We start from the raw sequence: 26457 nt of genomic DNA, 5'->3' as shown, positions 1-26457 counted from the left end.
TGCTCTGGCATTATACAATGTGATTCTTCCTCCAATGTGCTCATTAATCCTCCCAAATTAAGTCTAACAATGTGGGCAAAACCTAACAAGATCAGCTGCATTATGCCAGTGTTTCCCAAACTGTAATTGGATTTGTAGCTTTCGATTGCATTCATTAGGGGGGAGAAGTTAAATAACCCCTAGGAACATTCCCCGTCCGTAGTGAACATTTAACTACAGCCCAGGTAAGCATCCCTCTTCTGCATGAAAACACACCTCGCTCTGAAGAGCTGGACTCTCTGGGATGACCTGGAAACATCTGGGAGGGTTTTAAACCCAAAGGCCAAATGGCTGGATTTGTCTGGTTTGGGGAGAGAAGGTGGGATGGGATGGCTGGGCGACATCAGATCCCAGAGGCTGTTCTTGGATGGGAGGCCCCCAAGGAAGGCTCAGCAGAAGCCTGTGGCAACCCACCCCTGCTCCTCATCTATGCTCACATCACTCACAGAATTTAATGCCTTTGAAAAATATAAAAGCTTAAGTAACTCCCACCCATTTGGGAAACCCTTCCAGGGCCATTGGGAACCCCGGGGTTTCACGAAAGCCCAGCCTCAAGCCCCCACCTTGAACAGGGTGTCATTTGCCATTTGCCTCCCCCAACACGCTCCTTTTGCTGCACTGTCAGGTATTACATCTCTCTCCTGCCGCCCACCCTGCTAATTTGCTTGTATCGGAAAGCTTCTGCTGACACACTTTCAAAAAAAAAAAGATAATTAAATAGCTGCTTTGTAGAACGAGGAGAGATTTCTGACTTTGACATATTTCAAGCCTGGCAAGCAAAATCTAAACCAAGCAGGTTCAGTAGAAACGTGAGGCACAGAGGGAAGGTTTGCTGCCTATGAATACCGACATCTCCTACCAGCTGATAGCTATAGGGTAAAATAGAACTTCCCGCCCCCCTTATCTTCAAGTATTTTCCCATTAGCAGCAAGTCAGATCAAAAGCTGAATCTATTGGGTTTTAACAATTCAACTCCTGAATCTAACGGGAGAATTGGGATTTGGCTTAAGAAATGCCTCCCCCCCAAAAAAATAAAAGAATTGATGGGAGGGGGAGTTATTTAAGCTGAATCATACATCCCCAAAAGGGGATGCTTAGGACAGCAGCACTATAGCTCTGCCCCCCCCCCCCCGAGTTCCTTGCCCAGAGTGGTGAGGATGCTCCTGTCTCCTTAAACAGAGCTCTGCTGAAGGGTAGCCTCTGGGTGGACCGAGACAGTCTGATTTACAGACAAAAACACCATCTGCATTATCATAGCATTTAAAGCCAGTGTCATTAGGAATTCACATTTCATCTAAAATATTTCCTGTTAAATAAAAATCAGGAGGCATTACTTTTCATTACCCAGTTTAGAACATCTTCCAAACATTTACAAACACAGTAAAATGATGCCAAATTAGCATGGCGGAGATGAGGCCGTGTTAAATGAAGCCACGAGTCTTTCTTTTAGGAAATGTTTTATTTATAGGCCTCCGAGCAACCTGCCATGCACTCTCCCATCCATATTTATGCAGCATTAAAAACCACTGGCTCCATAAAAATAGAGAATTATTACAAATTGCCCAGCAGTTTAGCAAATAATAATAACAAGAGCCCCACGAGCAATTATAATCCCTTCCCCCTTTTGGTCCTCTTTGGAACATTCCGGCATTTTCCCCCATGGATGAACCTTTGATAATATACCAAACTGCGATGTTTAATATCCATATCACACAAGTGGCTTTCTGGCTGCATGGGAGGCCTGTCTCACCCTGTGTGCGTATTTGTATGAAGATCAATCCAGGCTTCTTGTTGAACAATAACAGACAAACTGCTCCATTGCCTTACTAACTGGAGACAGCAAAGTGGATACTGAAAAGTAATTAAGGTGCATGTTCTTCGTTAAACAATTCAGGGCTTAATTTTTGCTGAACTCGCAAAGCACCAAAATTCTGCCAGTATGGAAAGGGAAGGAACATGGATGGAGATCGATATATCTGTGCTCTTCTTGAAATACATTTTAAACATCTCCCGGGCTGAGGGACTCACCTCCGGTTCCATGCATTTTCGAAATAGGTTGATGATGGTCTTGGTGGAAGCTGCCTTCAAGTCACAGTTGACTTGTGGTGACAATGTAGGGTTTTCAAGGGCAGAAACATTCAGAGGTGGCTTGCCCTTGACTGCTTCTGGGCTTCTCTGGTGGTCTCCCATCCCAGTCCTAACCAGGGCCAACCGTACTTATCTTAGGAGAGCTTGGGCGATCAAGGCAGGTTGATGATGACTTAATTGAAGATGACCTCCGTGTCTCACATTCCACAGGAAGCCAATGAGGCTAAGAGCAGGGGGCTGGCACATGTGGTGACCTGGCAGCACAAGAGTCCCTCATCCTCAGTGCTCAAGGGATCTGGAGACCATTCCTATGTCAAGACGTGACAGGCGGGGTGATGCTGGGCCAGCCAGGCCCAAGGCAGTTGGAGCACTGCCAGTAGAGCCCTGGAGTCCGAGGGGGCAAATATCTATCTAGAGGTCACATTTTGGTACTGGGTCCTTGCTAGGCAGACACAGAAAAATCATGTAGAGAAACCCTTCATGGCGAGAGATGACTAGAAATGGCTTGCCGCTGCCTGCCTCTAAGTCATGAACCTGGGATTCTTAGAAGGTCTCCCATCCACGTATTTACCAGGCTTGGCTTTCAGGCTCTGCCAAGACTGGCCTATAGAAGCTGCTGCCTTGGTTGGGAAAGATTCTACAGTGGGCTTTCCCGTGGCTAAATCCCCCCCCCCCGCCACCCCCAGTGATTCTTGCCTGGGACATTCATACTCAAGTCATTCTTTGGATAAGTAGAAGGCAGCTCACAGGAGGTGGACAACTTGCCAAGGGGTCTCCTGTCCCAGCCTTTGATCTGTTTTCTGGCCCGAGATCTACAGTTGAGGATGTGAAACACTCACAGTGGGTGCCAGTGATCTGGAACAGGAACGTGTGGGTGACATTTTACTTATCAAGATCTCACCCAGTCCAGATTCCTTAGCAAAGAGTGTCTTGCAGGCCTTTGCCTTGGTTGTTCCGAGTCTTGCTCACATGTCTGAAGCTCCAGCATGCTGAGTGGACACCAGAGAGTCAGCCTCTGAAAGGTCCACCGAGAATCTCTTAGGTTGCTTCTCATCTGCTAGAAAAGGGGTCCCCAAACGTTTTGCGCCTGAGAGTACCTTTGGAGATCTGACACGGTGTGCTAGGCACAGCCAGACAATAACTGCTTCAGGAGACTTGGGAGTGTTCAGCCTGGAGAAAAGGAGGTTGAGAGGGGACATGATAGCCCTCTTTAAGTATTTGAAAGGTTGTCACTTGGAGGAGGGTAGGATGCTGTTCCCATTGGCTGCAAAGGACACACAGTAATGGGTTTAAACTACAACAATATAGGCTAGATATCAGGGGGGGAAATTCACAGTTAGAGTAGTTCAGCAGTGGAATAGGCTGCCTAAGGAGGTGGTGAGCTCCCCCTCACTGGCAGTCTTCAAGCAAAGGTTGGATGCACACTTTTCTTGGATGCTTTAGGATGCTTAGGGCTGATCCTGCGTTGAGCAGGGGGTTGGACTAGATGGCCTGCATGGCCCCTTCCAACTCTATGATTCTATGATTCTATGAGATGGAGCCAGACACAAATGGCTGCCACCCCTGGCCTTCTGCTGTGGTGGGAAAGCAACATCTTTAAAAACCTGCACATCCAATCAAATCTCCCGCAGCCAATCAGAAACCTCAGTGAGCAAAAGCCCCCACCCACTTTCTGTAAACACTTGGCATGCACCAGGAAAGGGGTTGGTGGGCACTGCGACACCCCCGGACACCAGGTGGGGGGTCTCTGTCACGGCTATTTAGTCAATGCTTTCTGTGAGCCACACATCGGGGAGGAGGGGGCTAAAAGAGAGAGGGGTGGAACAGAATAGCTCCGTCCTGAATGGAGGACAACGATGGCCAGCAGCACTTGGACGTGAGGCTAGCAACTCAGAGCAGATAGCCGCCTCAGAGGCATTGGTGTGCCATGCTGCTGCTGCTCCCACTGATGGGAAACTGGGCTGCTTTTTAGCCATTACATCTGGCTGTAATCTGACCTCACAGGACCAATGGCAGCCCATGCCAAGACCGGTCCTACCTCCATATTGTCAGCTTGTTTCCTAATAAATACCACCCCCCACCCCCCACCACCCCCGTTTGTAGCAACAGATTTTATTATGATTTATTTCAATAATCAAAGGAAGGGGAGGTTGTACTTGTGTGAGGAGATTAGACGTAAACACCCTCATTACAACATGGGCTGTGATTGCCCTCCTTTTAAGGCAATTTATTGACCTCACTGCCATTCCTGCCACTCCGGAATGATTAAAGATCTCCTGAAAATTGAAATCACTCTGGAATGGGAAGAGAAGCGTTTTGAAGGACTGCTTGCTCCGACTGCAAGGAAGGCAATGCAGATTAATTGGTCCCGGCCTTCACCAAGGGGAATAGGCTGGGGGGGGGGGGGCGTGTAGAAATAAGGAATGCTGTTTTTCTCCATCGTCATGCTACTGGCCCCGTCATTCAGGCCTAGGGAATTGCATGGAGAAGGAGCAGCCTTTGCCCCTGCTGGGCCTGTATTCCAAGCGCTCTTCCTCACTGTGCAAGGGACCGACAGCACTCTGGGACAGAGACCAGTTCCCCTGGAGAAAATGGCTCCTCTGGAAAGCAAATGGCGGCATTTTACTCCGCCCAGATGTATCCAGGTATTTCCCAGACCGGGGCTGGCCACCCTAGGCTGGGCACCTCTTAAGCCTTCTTCCAAGCATGGGACACCAAAGCTCCCCTTCCCTTGGCCTCCGTACGGTACGAGCCTTGTAAAAGCCAATAAGCTCCCTCCTGAGGTGAGGATCGCGTCTCAACCCCTAAGTGTCCCCTTTTAATAGCAGCCTCCCTCCCTCCCTCTGTAACACCATTAGAAGCCATTAGAAAGATATATTATCATTCAGTATATTGGGAACAAGACTGTGTTGGCAAAACATCCTCCTCCCCCCCCCTGTTCTTTTATCAATACTTTGCAATTCATTGTTGGGAGCGTTGAAGAAAGGAGTATGAGATTTTAACAAGTAAATTCCCTGGCATTTACCTTTCAGCGATCCTGCTCGGGTGACTTTAATTTTGAACAAATAACTTAAATGAAAACGCTTACTAATTACATTCTGCCGAACTTGCTGCAGGTTACTTAATTGTCTAAAAGCAATTGTGTTAATGTTGGTTGTTCAGATTGTATTGAAGCGGTGCCTCTCCTGAGGGCTTAGAAGGGCTTCCACGTGGTGTGTAAGGAAAATCGCTCCTTCAGAATAGGCCAGGCAGCTGATTCCAGGGCCTTCCACCTCCCTCTGGGTCGGGAAATTCCTGGAGATCTGGAGGACGAAGAGGAAGATCTGGTTGTTTTGTACCCCACTTTTTACGCGTTCAGGGGGTGGTACCATTAAATCCATCATGCAGAAATAGCCATGAATGCTCAGAAGGATTTATATGACAGTGTACTCAAGAAATATCAAAATAACAGCATCAAAATTGCCACATTTTCAGTACTGGCTTTGAAGGCAGCACATTCAGTTCAGCCATTAAGATGGCTGTGGAAAATACACTGAAATGTTCACATTGTTCCAGAGCTCTTTGGTGTTCTTATGTTTCCTCCCGTCTCCACTTCCATTCTTTCTTTGGTCCACAACGTGACTGAAGCTGCTGGCTGTGGTGACCCATGCTGTACAAGTATCTGCTCAGAGGTCAGCCAAGAACTGTGCTGTCATGGCCACACCACACAACAGGGTTCAGCAAGGAAGGTGGGCTATAAATAAATTAAGCAATATGTTAATAAATAAGACCACTTAGGCCAGGGGTAGTCAAACTGCGGCCCTCCAGATGTCCATGGACTACAATTCCCAGGAGACCCCTGCCAGCATTCGCTGGCAGGGGGCTCCTGGGAATTGTAGTCCATGGACATCTGGAGGGCCGCAGTTTGACTACCCCTGACTTAGACAAATGAAACATAAGACCAGGGCTGAATTGGCAAAAAGGCATTGGGTATAATGCTGTGTTGAAGAGCCTCTTGTGGCGCAGAGTGGTAAGGCAGCCGTCTGAAAGCTTTGCCCATGAGGCTGAGAGTTCGATCCCAGCAGCCGGCTCAAGGTTGACTCAGCCTTCCATCCTTCCGAGGTCGGTAAAATGAGTACCCAGCTTGCTGGGGGGTAAACGGTAATGACTGGGGAAGGCACTGGCAAACCACCCCGTATTGAGTCTGCCAAGAAAACGCTGGAGGGCGTCACCCCAAGGGTCAGATATGACCCGGTGCTTGCACAGGGGATACCTTTACCTTTACCTTATAATGCTGCGTTATGAAAACGGGGAGGTAGCTTTTCAGTTCTCCTGACAATGAATCCCAAGCAAGACATGGCGTGGTTGACAGTCCCAGCAATTAAAGTGGCAAAGGCAGGGACAGCAACTGTAGCAACTGGGAACGGCTGAGATCTGCAATTATTAGTCACTGTGAATTCTGTTCACTCTTGCAGCTGCCAAAAGCCTCCCGGTAGCAGAGCCAAGTTCCCACCTCCCTGTTTGGCCACAGATGCTCTAATGGTCTTTGCAACGCCACTGCCCTCCTCACAGTGCCTGCTTCTCAGCCCCGGGACTGCAATGGACTCAGCAATGCACAGTTCTGCTTGGGATGATGCTGTGAATTCCCTTGCTCCCTTGACCACTCTGCAGTATCTGTTAGGTGGTAAACAAAGTTTCTGGAACTAAGGCAAGGAAAACTGTGCTCAGGTACTGAAGCAGAAGCGTGAGCAGTCAGAAATATTGATGCACGGATGACTTAACAGCAGAGATAAAACGAAAATAACCAGGGGAAGAACCTGTGCACCTGCCTAATGCTTTTATGCTCTGCCTCTTAAGTCTTAGATGTCTGCATTTGCTATTATGTTCTGATGGGCATGGCTGGAAAGATTTGTATTACTCAATTTCCATTCAATAACAAGATGCTTTGTGTGTCTCCATTTGTAAAAGGAAAGGAATGCTCTGCTTTTATTTACTTGATTTACACTCACCTTTCTCCCCAGGGGAGACCTAAATTGGGGCATATTGTCCTCACAAAAATATTGTGGGGCAGATTTGGCTTTCGGGGAAGAAATGTCTCAAGGTCACCCAGCAAACACCTGTGGTACAGGAGAGATCTGATCCTGGATCTCCCAAATTCTAGTTCAATGCTGTAAAAACTGCACCAAGCTATTTTAATGAAGTTCATCTTTTTATGGTGGTAGAGATACTGAAATTGAGATAAACTATATCCACAGCCAGATCTAGCAAGGTAGGGACTTTCTCAAAAAAGATATGGTTAGTCTGACATGACTTGTTCTTGAGAAAGCCATGCTGGTTCTTGGTAATTACAGCCACCTGTTCTAGCTGCTCAAGGACTGACTATTTGATGATTTTTTCTAAAAATTTGTCAGCGATAGATGTCAAACTGATGGGTCAGTAGTTACCCAGGTCCTCCTTTTTCCCCTTCTTGAAGTTGGGGACAACATTTGCCTGCCTTCAGTCTTTTGGAGATCAGCATGGACGGCTCCTTAGAAGGCCAGATCCTGAAGATGAAACTCAAATACTTTGGCCACCTCACGAGAAGGAAGGACTCCCTGGAGAAGAGCCTAATGCTGGGAGTGACTGAGGGCAAAAGAAGAAGGGGACGACAGAGAATGAGGTGGCTGGATGGAGTCCCTGAAGCAGTAGGTGCAAACTTAAATGGACTCCGGGGAATGGTAGAGGACAGGAAGGCCTGGAGGATCATTGTCCATGGGGTCGCGATGGGTCGGACACGACTTTGCACCTAAAAACAACAACAACAAAATCTTCTGGCACTTCAACTGTTCTCCAAGAATTGTCAAAAATAATGGCCAGAGGCTCAGAGATTACATCTGCAAGTTCTTTCAGTACCCTTGGATGCCATTCATCTGCCCAAGAAGATTTGGTTTCGTTTAAAGAAATCCCTACAGTGATCCTAAGATGCAACACCCATCCCTCATCAGGTGACACAATTTTGCTACAATGAGAACTGCACTCCAGGGACCGCCTGTCCGACATCGTGTATAGCCAGCCTGTGGCATCTTGTGATTTGAATGTTATGGTTCTGTTGAGGCTCTGTAAGACTGCGTTAGTTCCTCTTTGCCGCTGCAGCACAATGCTTGTATTGAGCTTACAGTCCACCCATCCCTCAAGATCTTGCTCCCACCCCCAGCTCCCCAGGAGTGTGTTCCCCATCCTGTATTCCTGCTTCTCATTTTTGTGACCCAGATGTAGAACGTGACCCTTAAGCTTGTTGAACTCTGCCTTATCCATAGCTGCGCACTTTCCAGTGTGTTCAGATCTCATTGAATTCTCTGTCTTCCAGTGTATTTGCTGCTCTTCCCAATTTGGAACCATCACACGATGAACAGTCCCTCCACCCCCTCATCCCCATCATTTGTTAAAATATTGAAAAGTACCAGTCCCAGGACTGAGCCCTGCGGCGCCCCCGTCAGATGAACTGCCCTGGACATTTCTCTGGCCGACTCCTATGCAGCCGGGCTTAGAGATAAGGTGCATGTGGATCAGGAACCACCACATTATCTCCAGCATTGAGAGCCAGCCTGAGGAATAGAACTGGAGATCCAGGTTGGCCTTGGACCAGACACAGTTCTCTCAGAGCTCTCTCAACCTCATCTTACTCCCAGGGTGTTGTGCAGAGAGGAAGGGAAGGCAACTGTCAGCCACTTTGAGACTCCTTTGGGTAATAAAAAGGGGGGCTGCAGAATAACAAGTTCTTCTTTCTCATCTTTTTCTTCTTCTTCTTCTTCTTCTTCTTCTTCTTCTTCTTCTTCTTCTTCTTCTTCTTCTTCTTCTTCTTCTTCTTCTTCCACCATTCCAAGCAAAGATCCGTCTGCTTTTTTCTGTGCCTCCTGCTTCAGTTAGAAAGAGACGAGCACAACAGAGCTTTAAAAAAAGATGAACATTTGGGGAACTGCGTGCAGCATCTATTGATGAAGTGCCTAAGCCCACTGGCTCAGTGGAGTCCAGATCCGGATTTTCCCTTGCCCTGGGATTCATCTAGGGTAGGTTTTTGGCTGGGTTTGTAAGCCTGGTGAGGCCCAAATTCATGGCTCCCAGAGTCCCTCATTCTGAAGTTGAGAGGGGTCTTCAGTCTTCTCCTGGCCTCCCAGGGCAGTGCTGGTGGGTGGCTATCTCGTTGCCTGGGCATCTCGCTTAGAGCCTTGTTAGTTCCTGGGAGCGTGAGAACTAAATTTGTCTTCTGGCCAGGCAATAGAGAATAGTATAGAACAGGGGTAGTCAACCTGTGGTCCTCCAGATGTTCATGGACTACAATTCTCAGGAGCCCCTGCCAGCGTTAGCTGGCAGGGGCTCCTGGAAATTGTAGTCCTTGGACATCTGGAGGGCCGCAGGTTGACTGTCCCTGGTATAGAGACTAGTATAAACAAGAATCCCATATCGGTTCGTAATGATGTTTGGAGCTCAGTCGTTCAAGGTTCAATCACATGGCTTAATCCTTTTTAGTAGAGCAAACTGTGTTTGAATATCTATGGAGGTCTGTCTTTGAAAGGTGGTGACACTTTTGGCCAGAGTGTTGTAGGACTGGCTAGTACGGGTTGGGCCGGTCTTCTCGATTGGCCGAGAGAAGCATATTGAGTTTAAGGGATGCTGTTATGTCATGCTAATGCTGCTAAAGATATGCTTAGTAATGTGCTTTCCCCTCCAAGTGTCTCTAGAGGTTTGGTGAGTGTTGATGAAGAATCCTTAAGGTGTTGCTGTTGAATTGAGCCTCACTGAGGTCCACTACTTAATTAGAATAATCTCCAGTTCTTTCCTGGATATTCCTGCAGACGTCTGAATTTCATATTAAATGCAGTGTCATTGGTTAGGGATTCTGTAACCATATCCCTGAAGCTGTTTTCGAAGTTGTTTTTCATGGTTAATCTTGGTACTGCCCGTTTATGCTTCTGTCAAATTATTTATGCCTTAAGCCCAGCTATGCTTGAGAACTGTCCCTTCGTGTCTTTATTCTGTCATCATTCGATTTGGAAGCAAAGTTAAGCTCTCTGCACCTGGTTGGGACCAGGGTGGGTCTGTTAACGGGGATACATGTTTTAGTACCACCTGCTTAGTGATCTACCTGTCCAGGGGATGCTTTGCAGAGGTGTGGCTGGCGTCCAATAGCCACGTATGTTTGCTTACAGCCAATTGTCTTTGACAACCTAAGTCAGGACTCATCCTGACTTTCCAGCTAAGGCTTCAGTAAATGCCTTTGGTGTGGCAGAAGCTATTTTTGGATGATGCTGAGGGTTCAAGGCAGACCTGTGTCCTGGCACAGGAATAAAAGAGGCACAAGTTGGCCCATGCCATTCAAAGGTGGGAAGGTGCAGCTCACTTGGTGGAGAAATTTGACTGGGGATAAAATCATTAGCATCCCTAGAAGGGAAATGGACAGCTGCCTTGAGGTACTCCCCCCCCCCCGCCCCCGTGCTTGGACGTGTTCCTTTGTCCATGTTCCCTGGGCACAACCCCAAATGCTGCTTCTCCTCTTTGGACTCCCAGCATCCACCCAGGCAGAGAGAGAGAAGCCCTCCTTTAGTCCACACATTGAGAGGGAGAGGAAGAGTCTGTCTCTCACACACCGCGGCACTGACAAGGCACTGAGTCATCTCTTCAAGGCTCCAGTGGCATTTTTAATCTCTGTTCTGGCCATATGTGCAAATGATGCGAGTTAAGAGACGGATTTGCAAAATAAGCAGTTCATAACTCAGTTGCGCTGGTGGAATTAGCTGCACGGTTTTCTATGCAGGGAGCCGATGCCACTAAAAAGGATCCTACTCTTGTATCTTGTATTAAAATTGACTCTGCAGTGAAACAAAATCTGTTGGGGAATGCATCAGAGGTTTTAGTGGGGACTGAAGGAGATAGGAATGTGCCCCTCTAGCATCTCCAGCTTACATGTGCAGTCCCATAAATTCAACGCACCCCAGGCAGCCTTTCTTCAAGCCGGACAAGAATCTGCCTCTGGAAAAACGTCTCCATATATTGTAATTAATTCAAAAGACAAGAATAGCAGGATTTCAGGATGCTTTTTAAATATTTCCCCCGCTTTTCTGCTTCAGCCTACCAGAAAATTAAATTCTCTGTCACTAGCAATATAGTGGAAATTTCCCAACTTTTATCGTAGTGATGAAATCACTCTTCGGTTGAGTCTGTATGTAATGCAAACTGTGGGTTTTGTTTTCATGCTCTGCGTGTTTAGAGGACAGAACGGTCACTAGGAGAGAGGTACAGACCAGCACTAGCTGGAATGAAGGGAACCCGTCTCTGTCTCTCTGTCTCTGTCTCTCTCTGTCTCTCTCTCTGTCTCTCTATCTCACTCTCTCTGGGAGCCCCCCCGGGTGCTTCCTCTTACAGCTCGGACAGCTGGATGCTGTCTCTGCAGGGGGCTTTGGTCAGGAAACTTGGCCACCAAGCCTCACTGGTCAGGCTGTGAGAAACGTGTCCTTGGTCCAATTCTCTGCTTTGCTCCTGGGCAAGGGATAATTCCTCCAGCCCCAAGGTCACGACCAATGGGCTCCACAGCAAAGTAGCCTGAAAACCAGCAAGAGGCGTGATTTGGACAATGGTTTCGAGGCAGGAGGCCGACAGAGATGACTTCCCTTTGCCGGCATCTGAGGAGCCACCTGGATTTCCTTTTTGGTTCCCCATTCAAGGTTTTGCCCCTGCTGAGCTTCTGCAGCCTGACATTGTCAGGCCAGGCCTGGCCAGCCCGGTCAGGCCAAAACCCATAGTGATGACATAAACACTAACGGTGATGTCATAAACTGGGAAGCTTGATCAACCTGAATCAGAAATCTTATGGGGAAGCCAGCCCATCTGAACCAGAAATCAGTCTAAGACCTGCAAGTGAGTGACATGGGGGACTGAGCACTTCAAAATAAGAGGCTCTGAGGCTCAAAATCTGCCTAGATGCCACATTGAAGGACCTGGAAGATGTTCCCCCAGAACGAGACATCTGGAACCTGGTTGTGATTGATCAGTGGGGAGCAAAAGGCGCTCTGCACATCCTCAGAGGCACTGACTCCTTCAGAAATGCTTCGTATGTTCCACGTCTGAAGCTAGGCATTGAGAACAGGAGGCCAAGCCTGTAGCCCGGTGGGTCTTCTCTTTAATGTAAATGGAAGCTGGTGGGCATGCCGGTGGGCAAAGGGATGCTGCCCTGAAGAGCACAGAAGCTGCCCTCTCCACTTGGGAGATCAGCTGCAATTCCGGGGGGGGGGCGGCTCCAGGTCCCAGCTGGAGGCTGGCAACCCTATTCTGCCCCCTCCTCAAACAAACCTTTTTCACAATCATAACTAATCCTGGCTGAGACCCCCTCCCACCCCGCCCACTTCTCTGGACCTTAAAGCGGGGATCCTCAACCTGTGGTCCTCCAGATGTTCATGGACTACAATTCCCATGAGCCCCTGCCAGCATTTGCTTTCAGGGGCTCATGGGAATTGTAGTCCATGAACATCTGGAGGACCACAGGTTGAGGATCCCTGCCTTAAAGCATTCTCGAGTCCAATTGAGCACAGGGGCCTTTCTGCCCACTTTTTTAAAGCAGATGAATTGTCAAGAGTTTGCATTAATCCCTGACCCAGCACTCAGATCCAATTTCTGATGACCTCTGCTTTCCCCCCCCCCCCTTCCTCCTTGGTTCCAGGGAGGCTTCCAGGATGCCTTTCCGAGGCCTCAGATCCCAGCACGAGCGTGGCTTTTTCGGCTCCAGGATGGGGCCCCTCCAGCATCAGCTGCAGAAAGGGGAATATGGGTTATTCAAACATTCCCCCGTGTTTGAAAGTGATTTCATTCAGGTAAGCAGGAAAGGAGCTTCCCAAGCAAACCATTTCTTGGGCTCAGATGGGTTTCGGGAGGGCATGCTTGCAAACATGCGCAGGTCAGAAGGTGCACATGACCCAGCAAGCCAACACAGCCCAGAATTTGAGCAACTGTACATTAAAAAAAATCAATGCCAGGTTGCACTGTTTTAAATACACACACACATCAGGACAATGAAAATTCAATCTTTTTTGCAGTCAGATTCAGAGTTGGGGAATAACTGCAAAAAAGCATCCCTTTTACTTCAAGGTATTTCTTTGCCATAGGAAGCCTTGGGGAACAAATAACTAATCCTGGAAGGAAGGGGCTGTCCCCCCCCCCCCGCAAGGAATGCAAATGTCTCTATGGGGAAGGTCCTGCCAGCCACCCGATCCTGCAAGGAGGGCCAGCTTGGCCATTTCAACGTTCCGCAGGGATCTTTCAACGTTCCGCAGGGCCTGCAAGACGGAGCTCTTCTGCCAGATTTATGGTTGAGGCCAGGGCTGATAATATAGATCTATGCCCCCCCCCCCGGGACTCGGGTTCCGGACCCGAAGCAAAACATCATCAGGACCTCCTCTCCACCCGCTAGTAGTGGGGGGGGGGGGAAGTTGAGCCGCTGTTCTTGCCATGCCGGTAATATTGGCAATGTTATTATTGTTTTAATGGGGTTTAATGGGGATTTGGGGATACTGTTACCCGCCACAAGCCGCAAGGGAGTGGCGGGAAATAAATACAATAACAATAGCAATAGCAATAGCAATAGCAATAGCAATAGCAATAGCAATAGCAATAGCAATAGCAATAGCAATAGCAATAGCAATAGCAATAGCAATAACAATAACAATAACAATAACGAGGTGGTTTAAGCCAAGTGAAGGGTGGAGAGGACAGCACGTTCTGGCAGAAGGAATCTCCAGAAATAAGCAGTGATGCTGATAGGGGAGCGCTTGACCTGAACGGATGGGGGCCTAGCCACAAGTACTGCTGTGCGAGGTCTACCCTAGGCCCTCCCAGGCAAAGGCCCCCATCCGTCTGCCAGCAGGGCCTGAGTGGGTGGCGTGTATCCACTTTGTGACCCTCATTGCTACGGTAAATTCCTCGAACATGCGGATGGCACATCTAAGTCGAGCAGATGGGAGCTGCAAGTCTTAAATTCTCAGGAATATGGGGACCCAATTCCAAGCACAAGCACCATGTTGGGGAGAGGGACACACAGATCAGTAAGAAGAACTGGATGGGTTGGACAGTCCTCGTGTTGAAAAGCTGTGCGCTTCCTCTTCCCTGCCCCACAGATCAGCAAGAAAGGGGGTCCGATAGAGATCCATAACCAGGAGCAAATTGTGACCGTGGGCATCACCACCTCCAACCCCCTCCTCCTGATCCCCGATGTCCTGCTTGTGGCACGGCCCGTTCACCCGGCTGAAGGTGCTCCCCTGCTGCATGGCGGCTGGCTCCACCCCGGCTGCCAACTGAAGTATGAGCTAAGCAGGTGAGTCTCCCCACCTCTTTCCCCAGCGAGTTTGAGCAGCATCTTTGGGCACAGCTGGCCTCCAAGGCAGGGAAGCAGGACCCCCCCGGAAGCTCCGCAGCCATAGTGGCCAGATCTGCAGCTGAAAAGAAGGGCCGGGGGACTCTCCATCCCCCGAGAGGAGTGGTCCCCTGCATGGTGCCTCCTGGCACCCCTTTCTGACCCCTTTCCTGAGGCCCATCCAGAGCTTTTAGGAAGGAGGTGGGGGCAGGTGAGGCCTTTCCCCAGCAAGGCTTCAGGCTGTTCATTGGTCTAAAGAGTTTCGGGAGTCTCATGTTTTCTGAGGATTGCGTTTCGTACCAACTTCTATCTACCTACCTACCTACCTACCTACCTATCTATCTATCTATCATCTATCTATCATTTATTTATTTATTATATTTATATACCGCCCTCATCGAAGGCTCAGGGTGGTTTACATAAGAACAAAGAACAATACATAAAGCACTCTATAAACATGTGAATCCTCCCCTGAGGATCAACTTGACAAGCAGCATTACTTGAGGCAGGTCAGGGGTCCATATGGTGGGACAAACAGGACCAATGGCGTGGGATGGAAGGCTAACCCCCCCTTTCCCCCACACCACACTCACAACCCCATAGGACCCTGCAGCAGTTTGGGACATTAGTTCCCTGATGTTACATATTACGGAAGCTGCATCAGGGTATCCGCAGCCCAACCTGCAGCACACCTGTGATCTAGCTACGCCCTTCTCTTCCTTCCAAGCCTCAATCCTCCCTCCAGCAGGACAGCTCTCATGGCGGAAGCAGGATTCTCCCTTTGCTTTCGTGCAGCTGCAGGATTGGAGGTTTGCCTTTTCCTTACTTCAGGGGTAGTCAACCTGCGGCCCTCCAGATGTCCATGGACTACAATTCCCAGGAGCCCCAGCCAGCGAATGCTGGCAGGGGCTCCTGGGAATTGTAGTCCATGGACATCTGGAGGGCCGCAGTTTGACTACCCCTGCCTTACTTGAACCCACAAAACACCGCAACGGGTGTCGAGTCAGAATCTGGCAGCCCAGGGTTTGCCTCTCCACCGGGGACTCTCCATTTTGCCGTGTGACCTTGAGTCAGCCCCCCTCTCTCAGCCGACCCCGACAGGGCTATTGCTGCAGGAGACGACGATGACAACGGTCCAAGTTGAAAGAAAAACAGGATGTCAATGCCTACAACCTAAGAGGCCCTATTTCGGCTCTTTCTGTTTCCTGGGGAGTCTTCCAGTGAGACTCGCTGGGATTTGCATCCTAGCACGGAATTTGCAGGACAACCAAATCCTCCTTGGAATTTCACAGGGCTGTTTTAAAAGCAGCAGCAAACAAGACTCAAATGCGACCGCCCTGTAGTACAGAACTGCAGATAAGCAGTTTCGGTTGAACTGGAAACAGATTCGGGCTGTTTCTGGTTTTTTAAATGCAAGAAGCGGCAGCCCAGAGCCTGAAATGAGCCTGATCCTGAGCCTCCTGCCATGGCAGGTTGTTCCCTTTGTGCCTGGTAAAGATCTCAGTCCACAACGCAGCCAGGCAGCAGCTGAGGTTTAAGCTGGCGAACGGCCGCACCTTCCACCTCCAGCTGTGCCCCGAATTGCACAAGCGGGAGGAACTCTTTGAGACCTGGACCAGGATAATCCACCTGTTGTGGCCGCCCTCAGAGACCGGATTTAAGAGGAAGGAGTTTGACCGCATCAGGAATTCTCCGCCTCTAAGAGCCACGGTGAGTCCTGTGTGAAGCCCTGCAGTCTCAGGGGAGGGATGGGAGCAGAATGGGAAGGGGGGAGAAGTGAGCGGAGTTCAGTCATCGGATGATGAACTTGCCCTTGCCATCCCAAAGCAGGTGGGGGCATCAGAGGAGCCCCGGCCAGAACCTCTTGCTGTCTGCCCTGAGGAAGGAAGGGAGGGAGGGAGGGAGGGAGGGAGGGAGGGAGGGAGGAAGGAAGGAAGGAAGGAAGGAAGGGAGGGAGGGAGGGAGGGAGGGAGGGAGGGAGGGAGGAAAGAAGGAAGGAAGGAAGGAAGGAAGGGAGGGAGGGAGGGAGGGAGGGAGGGAGGGAGGGAGGAAAGAAGGAAGGGAGGAAGGGAGGGAGGGAGGGAGGGAGGGAAGGAGGGAGGGAGGGAGGGAGGGAGGGAGGAAAGAAGGAAGGAAGGAAGGAAGGAAGGAAGGGAGGGAGGGAGGGAGGGAGGGAGGGAGGGAAGAAGGAAGGAAGGAAGGAAGGAAGGAAGGAAGGAAGGAAGGAAGGAAGGAAGGAAGGAAGGAAGGAAGGAAGGAAGGAAGGAAGGAAGGAAGGAAGGAAGGAAGGAAGGAAGGGTTAAAGAGCCCATGGCTGAGTCTCAGGCCAGGGAGAGTAACCCAGAGCCTTCGGGTCAGAGGCTGCATTGGGAATACTAAACCTCTAAAATATTCTCAGACTTAGGGACTAGGGCAGGAGAGTGCTGCCTCCAGTGCTGATTGCACCATGTTCTTTCTCTCCAAGGCTCCGTCTCCTAAGCCCACAGCTGAGAGTATGACTTCTTGGAGTGACCTCCCCATCGCCAAAAGCCTCCTGAAAGACAAAGGGAAGAGAAAGGCCAGGAAGGCCAAGTCCCCCATGGAAGACCCAGCCCCACCTCCCAGAGCAGAGGAAGAAGCCGAGCTCATCAGTCCTCTGCCTTCACAGACTTGGGAGATGACAGACGCATTTGGGGAGCTGCTGGCCGAGGGAAGCCCATCCTGTGAGAGCCAGACTGTGGAGGAATGGAGGCCTGAGAGCAGCCCCTCCCCCAGGAGGTACTTGGAGGAGGAGGAGAGTGTGTGGGCACTGTGGGAGACCCTGCGAGCTCCTTCTTTTGAGGTTTCCGAGGAAAAACTGGCCCACAGATGAAGGTGCCTTTGGTCATCCAAGGTCAGAGCGGTCTCCTCCGCCTAGCAGGAGCTCTCCAAGGTCTCCAGCAGGCGCCTTTCACATCACCTGCTACCTGACCCTTTAAACATCAAGCAGAGGCTCTGTCCATCAGTCACGGCCCTTGCCCCTGCCCAGTCTGCAATACCGTCTCTGCCATCCATTAATTTTGCAGTCATCAGAGCCATTCTTTTTAAAAATATCCAGCTGAGTCAGCCGAGTGGAAATCCCATCCCCCGTACTGTTCTCCTACCCTGGGCTAAAGGGTTTCTCACGCCGGAAGTGGAGCAGTAGCTGTTCTTGAGATATGGTGGCAGCCAAACCAGCGATCTCCTCTTGAGTTCTCCTTGCTATCTCGGATCACCTTTGGCCCTAATTTCAAGGGTGCTCATGCACTCCCGCTGCCTGTCCCTGACGGTCACCAGATGAGAAAACAAAGACTATGAGATCACGGCAGGAAAGCTTTCCAGATTTCAGGAGGGTGGGGCAGGCCATCTCCCAGAATTACCAGGCTACAGAGACCAGGCCCCTGCTGGAGGAAATTGTTCCTTTGAAGGGTGGACTCTTTGGCCTTGCACCCTGCTGAAGGCCTCCCCCCTCCCCAGACTCGACCTCCAATATCTCCAGGAATGTCCCAACCTGGAGCTGGCAAAGCTAGAGGAGGGGAGAAAGATTCTGCTCAAAGCAACCCTAGACAGTGGTGTTCCAGGGCTGCGTGCAACCTCCAGTCCCAATTCTTCGGACTTCCAGCCCGTGCTCAGTGCAAACGAAAAAATCCAGCAAAATATTTTTTTGGCAACAAGGAAGTGTCACATAGGCAAACAACCTTCGGTTTAAACTATTTGGAAACAATGCCCTTGCCAACATGAGGCAGAGGCCCTTCCCATGTGCATGTTACATATGGCTGTTGAGACACAGTCAAGAGGGGAAAGGATTTCAACCAATGACATTCTGATTTTTCCCCCCCCTTTCTATGTCAGAAGATCCATCAAGGAAAGTCATTCTAGTCGAAGCACGTCTAGAAAGAGAGGTAAGAAATGCACTTTGGAAAGAAGAAATTCTGGCTAGGACCCCATGGTTGAGCTGCACATCTGGAAGCCGGAATATGGGACATATGGGACATCTGGAAGCTCTATCCGGAATATGGGACTTCTTCACAAACACCCCTTGCACCTCAGCAGCCAGCCCCAAATACTCTCTAGAGCAGGGATAGTCAAACTGCGACCCTCCAGGTGTCCATGGACTACAATTCCCAGGAGCCCCTGCCAGCATTCACTGGCAGGGGCTCCTGGGAATTGTAGTCCATGGACACCTGGAGGGCCGCAGTTTGACTACCCCTGCTCTAGACGGGGGACCCTGGGAAACAGCACGAGAGGGGAACACATTTCATCTGTGCTGGAAAGGACAGTCTGATGAAGACGGTTTGGGGAGGAAGGACGGACTTGCCTCAGACTGTGATTCAGGGCAACCGGTTCTGATTCCGCAACAACCTGAGATTCTTTGGGCCATAACTTCCTCCTCACATTGCTCCATCTCCTCATTCTTCCTCCCTTTTCATCAGGAGCAGCCCAGGGGGTATAAACACCTGAGGCAGACAAACAAAATGGACCCCCCCCCAAAAAAAAACCCAGAGGTGGCTGCCAGCTTGCCCCTGCTCCATAATCCGTGGCCTAAAAGGGGCTGTTGCTCCTGGTGCCCCCTTGTTTGGGTGAGCCTCCTTTATAGCTCCCTTTCAATGATGTGCAATCCATCATGGAGAGCCCCTTCACAGCCATGCTGATTCTGTGAACTAAGGCAGGCTGGGAGTGGGCGGGCAGAAGGGATCGTGTCCCTGCTTGGCTTTGTGGCCCTTTCTTGCAGGCCCGGGAAATGCCAACTGCCACTTTGGGATCAGAAGGTGAATTCCTTCCAGGCCAAACTGGTCAGGGATTCTGGAGGGATTCTGGAGGGTTTTTGGGTGGAGGGATCACCTGGGCATGAAATAGGCTGCTGTGGGTATTTATGAATTTCCTGCACAGTGCAGGAGGTTGGACTAGATGACCCTGGAGATTCCTTCCAGCTCTATGATCCTGTGATTCTATCATCCACATAACCACGTAAAATATTTAACTTCAGCTTTCCACTCTTTTTTTCTTCTTGGCTTGATGTCTTTTTCACGTGCATTCCTATTCATATACAGCACTTTACTCCCCAACAGAGACCCAAATCAGATTGCGATGTTATTCTCTGTTTTATTATTCCAAGAACAATCCTGTGAGGTAGCACAGACTAAGAGACCATGATTGGCCCATGGTCACCCAGCAAGCTTCTCTGGCAGAGAACAGATTCAGGCCCCCCAGATCCTAGTAGAGCCGCCCAAGCACTGCATCATACTGGCTTCTTGCTCGGTTTCTTTCTTCATCCCGCTCTCCTCTGTGTAAGGCTCTCCCTTTCCACATTACCCTCCCTCCCTCTGGCCCCCTTCCCCTCATGGGCTTCATTGGTCCATTCCTCGTCCCGTTCACATCTCCCTCCCGTCTTAATCCATGCTTGTGTCTTCTCTCCCGCCTCCCCTCCTTTCTCCAGGTGCTACCCGAAAGCCCAGCAGGCTTCTCTCTCTTATCAGATCCTGCTCCTGGGGCGATCCAAGACAGAAGCGGCACGTCGTCAGGTCCTGGTCCAAAGGCAAGAGGTGGTCAGCAAGGTGAAGCTGCAATAAAGACGGTCCTCAGAGCCCTTTGCTACGGTATTCATTGTGCTACTGCAGTTGATGCCTCTGGACGCAAAACCCTGAAAACAGCAACAGGAAGGATGAATGTGGACAACAAGGTGTGAACACTTCACAGCGCAACCACTGAGCAACCATACAAAACAAGCTCAGACTAGAAGCAGGGCGTAAGACGTCAGCTTTGGGGCCTGGGCCTCACAGTCAGTCAGTCAGACAGGCAGGCGTCAAAATGACCTCAAGGGGGAAGGGCCTTCCAGAGACAGTGTCACCAGCCTCCAGTCGCCACTCCCCCCAGCTTTGCAGGTGAAGCCACAGAAAGGAAGGCTGAAGAGAGAGATCGGAAAAGGTAGACGGCATGCAGAGTTGTCAGGCCTCCAGCTGCAAAGCCTGGGAGATTTTGGGTGGTGGAGCTTGAAGAGGAGGAGAGTCAAAGGTGCTGTGTTCGCTTCTAGGTGACCTCATGGCCCCCTCCAAGGCCTATTATGCACAGCCACTGAAACGGTGGCATGGAGAACGCGGAGGAGGAAGAAGCGAAGCAAATCGCTTATGCACGGGATGGAATGCAATGGCGGGAAAACCCAGAGCAGCCGATTATGCACGTGGCTACTCCGGAGCCACTTCTGGTTGCGCCCTGGTCCCAGGAAGCTCCACTTTCTTCCGCATCTCGCTAACGTGGCTTTTTCGGCAGCGTACATTGACTCAGCAGTGTGCATAATTGGTTATTTTAGCCGCTGCCGTTCCACCCCGAATGCGGACCTTCCACTCCGTGCATAATGGGCCCAAGTGATGCTCTAGGAATCTCTCTAGTCTCTGTGGTAAGGAGCAGAGAAATTCCTAGAGCATCATGCAAGTAGTGATGCCCCCACCCTTGTTTTTCCACTGCTCACGGGGCTGGGTCTAGGTGAATAAGGGCTGGTGGAGCTTGCCCGTCCCAGGAAGGAAAATGGTCGGCATACCTTCCACTACCTAGCCCCAAGAATGTTAGGGCCTTCAGTGTGAAGATCAGTGTGAAGATCACTAGATCTTTGGATTGTACATGGAACAGATGAACAGCCAAGGTAGATATTTCAGCATGGGGGTGATACATCCTAGCCCTGCAGGGCTGCCAAACTCCAGGAGTTTTCCTGGGATTACAGCTGACCTCCAGACTACAGATTTCTGCTCCCCAAGAGATATCGTCTGCACTGGAGAGTGGACACCACTGTTGGCTTTGTTGTACACCTTGATGTCAGAGCATGAATCCCTTTGCAAATTAAAGCCACGCATTCTCCCATGGGCCTCACAAAGAGTGCCCACAGCTTTTAATTGGGCAGACGACCATATTTTACCAAAAGGGAATCAACCCGCTCACACGCAAATGTTGTATATCAAACAGTGTTAAATATTGTATGCAATTATAACGTGTATGCAAATAAGAGATGACACTCCATTATCTGGTTGCCACAGCTGCAAAACAAAAACAAAATAAAACCAAAACTTTATTGTCCTTTTTGGTACGTATGGTATTATTTCCAGCAAAATCCAACTTTCTGTTTCAGAAATGCAAAGTGTATGCAAGGGCAACATCTAAACTTTTTAGCTTTTTTTCCTGGGATGCTTCCCCCTCCACACAGTTTGCATTTCTGAAACAGAAAGTTGGATTTCTGACCATAGAGTCCTGACCATAGAGTCCCTGGAGGTTCCTAAAGCTATCTGGAAGTTTCAAGGCTAGCTCTGGCAAACACTAGAGCTGTGTCTGACAAGCTATGCTCTGGAGTTCTGTTAGCAAGCAGACCTCTCCTCTAACTCAGGAGCAGTTTATAGATTGATAACCCAAAACACCCTCCCTTTAATATCATGACAAAATATTATCTCTAGTACACTGCCTGAACAAAACGACACTTAAATAGATGCCAGCCAGTTCAGAAGTGTAAATATACAGTGGGCCCCAAAGAGGATACCAGCACAGGTGCCAATCTCCAGGACCATCCTGGAGATATAGTTTAGAGTTTAGCAATCTCCTCCACACCCCAGGGAGATGCATAATTTAGGACAATAAGTTTCCCAGGAACTAGCAACTGATTTTATTAAATTCCATCCCACTTCCCTTGCTCCTATCTACATAAATTAACATAATTGTCCCAATTCAATAGCTTTCCTGTCCAGTAATAAAAGGGTGATCAAGAACTAGTTTTCACCTATAGTTTATTCTAAGTAAGGCACTCACAGCCATTGTTTATCACCTGGGAACCCATTAAGGTTTCTCCCAGAGCATTGTCCTTCTACAGAGAGAAAAAAAACCCTCACGTTTCCCAAAGTTATTGTCAAACATGGGAGATCTCATTGATTGTTCTAGAGCAAGCAAATCAGCATAGCCTGGAGTAGCATGAGGTCTACCTCAGTCTTTACGTGTGTGTCCTTGGTACCATACATAAACCCCTGCTTGTGTGTAGGTCCTACTATTACTACTTGTATGATTTTCTCTCCTTAGTTAAATCCCACAAAATAAAAATTAGGAGACCTCCTATTTGGGTAATAGTTCCAGGCAGAACCAAAACTAGACTATGCAGATCTGACAAAAGTAGAAACATCGTATTTTTCATCATGTTTGTGTCCTCCATTCAGCAATTTATTTTCTTCAAGAAAAGGATAATGCTATTTCCTGAGTGTATTCTTCCGCTGAGTGAGTTTCAGAGAACTGGCTGCAATAGTTGCCATGGTAATGCCAATTATACGAGAGCCGATCAACATATAGTCCTTCCTCCCATAACAGGAAAACCATTGAGAACCATTGAGAGCGATGCTAATTTTCTACCATTGTTGAATATCTATTGTGTACGGTGTGAGGGGAGGTCAATAGGATGCTTAGCATTGGTGATAAATACATGCTTTGAGGAAACAGGACATCAGATAGAATGCATCATAGCAAAATGCTCTGGCATGTGCAGACAAATCAGCCTGTCCGTAATGGTGAAATGAGCTTAAAAATAAAGGGGCAATAAAAAGCAAAACATGTTGAGCTAGGGTAAAATAATTGAATTAATATGAGCTCAATATTGAAATGCTTATGAAATATATATGTAATCTTTCTGCTGTAATGCTGTAAGCAAGAAGTATCCAGTGATGGTTACAAAACAGAGCTTGGTCAGAATAGGAATAGAGGCATAGATTTGGAAGGCACCATGAAGGCCATCCAGTCCAGCCCCTGTTCAGTGCAGGATCAGCCTCAAGCATCCAGGAGAAGTATCCAGCCACTGTTTGAAGACTGCCAGTGAGGGGGAGCTCACCACCTCCTTAGGCAGCCCATTCCATGGCTGAACTACTCTGTGAATTTTGTTTTCTATTCTAGCTGGTACCATTCTACACATGGTTTAAACCCATTACTGTGGGTCCTATCCTCTGCTGCCTGTCATATTCCAACTAAATTCTCCAATAAGAAGACTCTGTGATGCCCCTGTTGATACAGCCCAAGTCTGTATTCACATCACATTTAGATTACAGCCCACAAGTGTCCCAAGATCTCATTCACACACACTGCTACCCAGAAGTGTATCTCTCATCCAGTATGCATGCCTCTCATGTTGGTGGCCCAGTTGTAGAACCCTGTACTTCTCCTTATTGAATTACATCTTGTTCTCATCTGCCCACTTTTCAGATCTTGCTCAACTCTATTTGACTCGCAGGAGGGCATTTTGGCCTGGAATAAGACCCGGCACACCAATGTTGGGATAAACAAGGCCTGAGCTTTTATTACCTCCCCATGGGAGGGTTGGCACAGAATGGGAGAAGGAGCCTGACCTAGCAGTCAGCGGACTGCACTGAAACCTGCAGAGTCCAGAGGCGCCCTGGGGACCTGCACCATTCCCAGCTGGGAGAGCAGATCCCCTTGCCTACTGGAATCCATCCTAAGGGAAGCGACCTATGCGGGGGAGCCAATGGGCATCCACCTCCTTTGGCTTCCCCCAGGCCGCCTGGCTAAACGAGCCCCTGGCCTCCCAGCCGGGTTAGCCGCGCTTGTTTACATGCCACCTCTTGCAGAGGTCCCGAACCCCAGGGAGTCTGATCGCACACCGGACTCCCTACCAACAGGCTCCATCCCATGCGAACCCGCAACTGTGATGAAATGTTAACAGAGAACATCCACCTCAAATATTGACATGGGGGGGAGGGGGGAAGCTGCTCCGTGGCGTCCTGGAGAAGAGGCTGGGACCCACACACATGGCACCTTTATAGGCACCGCATATAAGTCATGTCCACCTTGCTGGGGAAGTCATGTCCACCTCCAGCCTGCCCTCTGCAGCGTCAACCGGCAGCTGCGCTGAGTCTTTGCCGCCCTGTCTTCTGGGATGTTTACCACTCCTCCCAAATTGGTGTCATCTGCAAATTTAATGAGTAACCCCTCAGTGCCAGACCCAGTGTCAAGCCCTGTGGCACCCCACTGCTCCCCTCCCTCCAACCCAATGAAACACCACTGACAATTCCTCTTGGAGGGCGGTTTTCTGACCAGTTCTCTATCTACCCAAGCATCCAAAAATCCAGTCTGCAGGCCATCATGGGGAACCTTGTCAAAAGCCGGACTGAAATCACTTCTGGGTAGCGGCAGCAAATTTAAGGAGCTTCTTTAGAAAGTTCTGCTGGCTCTTCTGTTCCAGGGCTGATAAGCCAGGTAAAGATCCAGTTTATCCACCCAAGTGAAAGGTGCCTTGGCTCCCAATTAGCTGAAGACACCAGTGCAGGAACGGCAAAGGCTCGCTCCCAGTATGACTTGCCTGCCCACCCACCGACTCTGTTCTACTTTATTTCTTTGAGTTTTCTATAACTTGCTATATTTTGTCTAAATTTATTCCTACATACTTTCCTCTTTTGAAAACCTTTTAAAACTTTGCAACTTTTGGATTCTATCAGAATGTTGTGATTGGGCCTATTGTTCGAAATTGGGGGGGGGGACTGTTGATTGGATATTTCATTTCTGATATCACAAATTCTGACTTTCAGGGGCAAACATAATTGTACTGAATTTTTGAACTTCGGCCAAGAAACGTAAATACAAACTTTGCCGTTGTGATAGATGATTATGAAATCTGTTCCGCACAATAATATTTGTGTCTTTTTGAAGATAGCACCTGCTTAATGAGAAATGCTGCCATCTTCTGTTCTTTGTCAAGCCTTTACTGAAAAATATGACATAAGAAAATGAACGGGCAACAGATGCTTAAGAGACTTTGGACTGTTAGAAACACACAACTTAACATCTTCACAAATCGACTCAAGCAAGAACATCTCCCAGACTGTGCTCAGCGAAAGCAAAGGCTGCAAAGTTTTCATGGGGAGCAAATAGAGAATAAACAGGAGCAACTGCAAAAGACACTGCAGCAGGAAAGAGAGAGGAGTGGATCATCTGGCTCAGGGGTAGTCAAACTGCAGCCCTCCAGATGTCCATGGACTACAATTCCCAGAAGCCCCTGCCAGCAAATGCTGGCAGGGGCTTCTGGGAATTGTAGTCCATGGACATCTGGAGGGCCGCAGTTTGACTACCCCTGATCTCGCTGAACTGACGAAAGAGAATTGAAGACTTGAGTTCTGTGAATCAGCGCACAAATGAAAGAATTTGGAATTTCAAGAGATTTCTGACAGACTGCCAAAGAAAATTCTTAAACCAGTGGTGAAATGCAGACCGATTATGCACAGGGCAGAAAGGCTGGGCGGGCAGTGACAGGGCAGTGGGGCTAATCCCCACATATGCACAAAGTCGCTGCCATCCCAGCCCCCTCACAGCCCTGGTCCTACTCAAGGATGGCCCACAGCAAGATGGCTGTCTTGCCACAGTGGCCAAGAGAGACCTGGCCGGGGCAGGCCTGTGCATAAGGGGCCTTTGAAGGCTGGCTACACATACACACACACACACACACACACACACACACACACACACACACACACCTACAGTGTCCCTGCATGGACACAAAATGCCCTGTTTAGCTTCACAGTGCCTCATAGCTAAATGGCACATTTCCATTCAAGATGGCGGCATAGCAGCATGCCACTACCATCCTATGGTGGAATCCGCATGCCACTACCACTGTCATGAGGTGTGGTGGACCTTCCGCACTTTGGAATTATGAAAGGAATCAGCAGCAGCCCAGTACAGCCACTGAGAAAAAGCAATTCCCTTTACAGAAAGAGGAAGAAATCTTATGTGAAAATGAATTAACAGAACTAGAGAAAGTCTATATATGCTGGGAATGGTGGCCTAGGATCACTATTAGGGCAGTCCACAAACACCTAGTTTCTTTAAATGAAACAAAGTCTTCTGGGCCAGATGAACTGCATCCAAGGGTACTAAAAGAACTTGCAGATGTCATCTCTGAACCTCTGTCCATTATTTTTGACGCTTCTTGGAGAACAGGTGAGGTGCCAGACGAT

The 26457-nt window shown here is 49.2% G+C and overlaps 1 protein-coding gene across 3 annotated transcripts; it reads left to right on the top strand.

Moving 5' to 3' along the window:
* The first annotated feature begins 11929 nt into the window (after positions 1-11929).
* On the top strand, positions 11930-20180 carry LOC143820782 (Golgi-associated RAB2 interactor protein 6-like). 3 transcript variants are annotated; one of them, XM_077304017.1, is made up of 7 exons: positions 11930-12246; positions 12797-12947; positions 14247-14443; positions 15955-16192; positions 16947-17239; positions 18332-18381; positions 19957-20180. In XM_077304017.1, exons 2-7 carry the CDS (start codon positions 12810-12812, stop codon positions 20163-20165), a joined length of 1125 nt encoding a protein of 374 aa, XP_077160132.1. In that variant the 5' UTR covers positions 11930-12246; positions 12797-12809; the 3' UTR covers positions 20166-20180. The 3 variants fall into 3 exon arrangements, with proteins under 3 accessions (XP_077160132.1, XP_077160133.1, XP_077160134.1); XM_077304018.1 differs by having other exon boundaries at positions 11931-12246; positions 19917-20063; XM_077304019.1 differs by lacking the exons at positions 18332-18381; positions 19957-20180 and adding an exon at positions 17559-18298 and having other exon boundaries at positions 11931-12246.
* The last annotated feature ends 6277 nt before the right edge of the window (positions 20181-26457 follow it).

The sequence above is a fragment of the Paroedura picta genome, chromosome 11 (assembly GCF_049243985.1).
Source record: "Paroedura picta isolate Pp20150507F chromosome 11, Ppicta_v3.0, whole genome shotgun sequence".
Taxonomy (NCBI): domain Eukaryota; kingdom Metazoa; phylum Chordata; class Lepidosauria; order Squamata; family Gekkonidae; genus Paroedura; species Paroedura picta.
The sequence above is the reverse complement of the archived record's forward strand: the minus strand, read 5'-3'. Positions and strand labels throughout refer to the sequence as shown.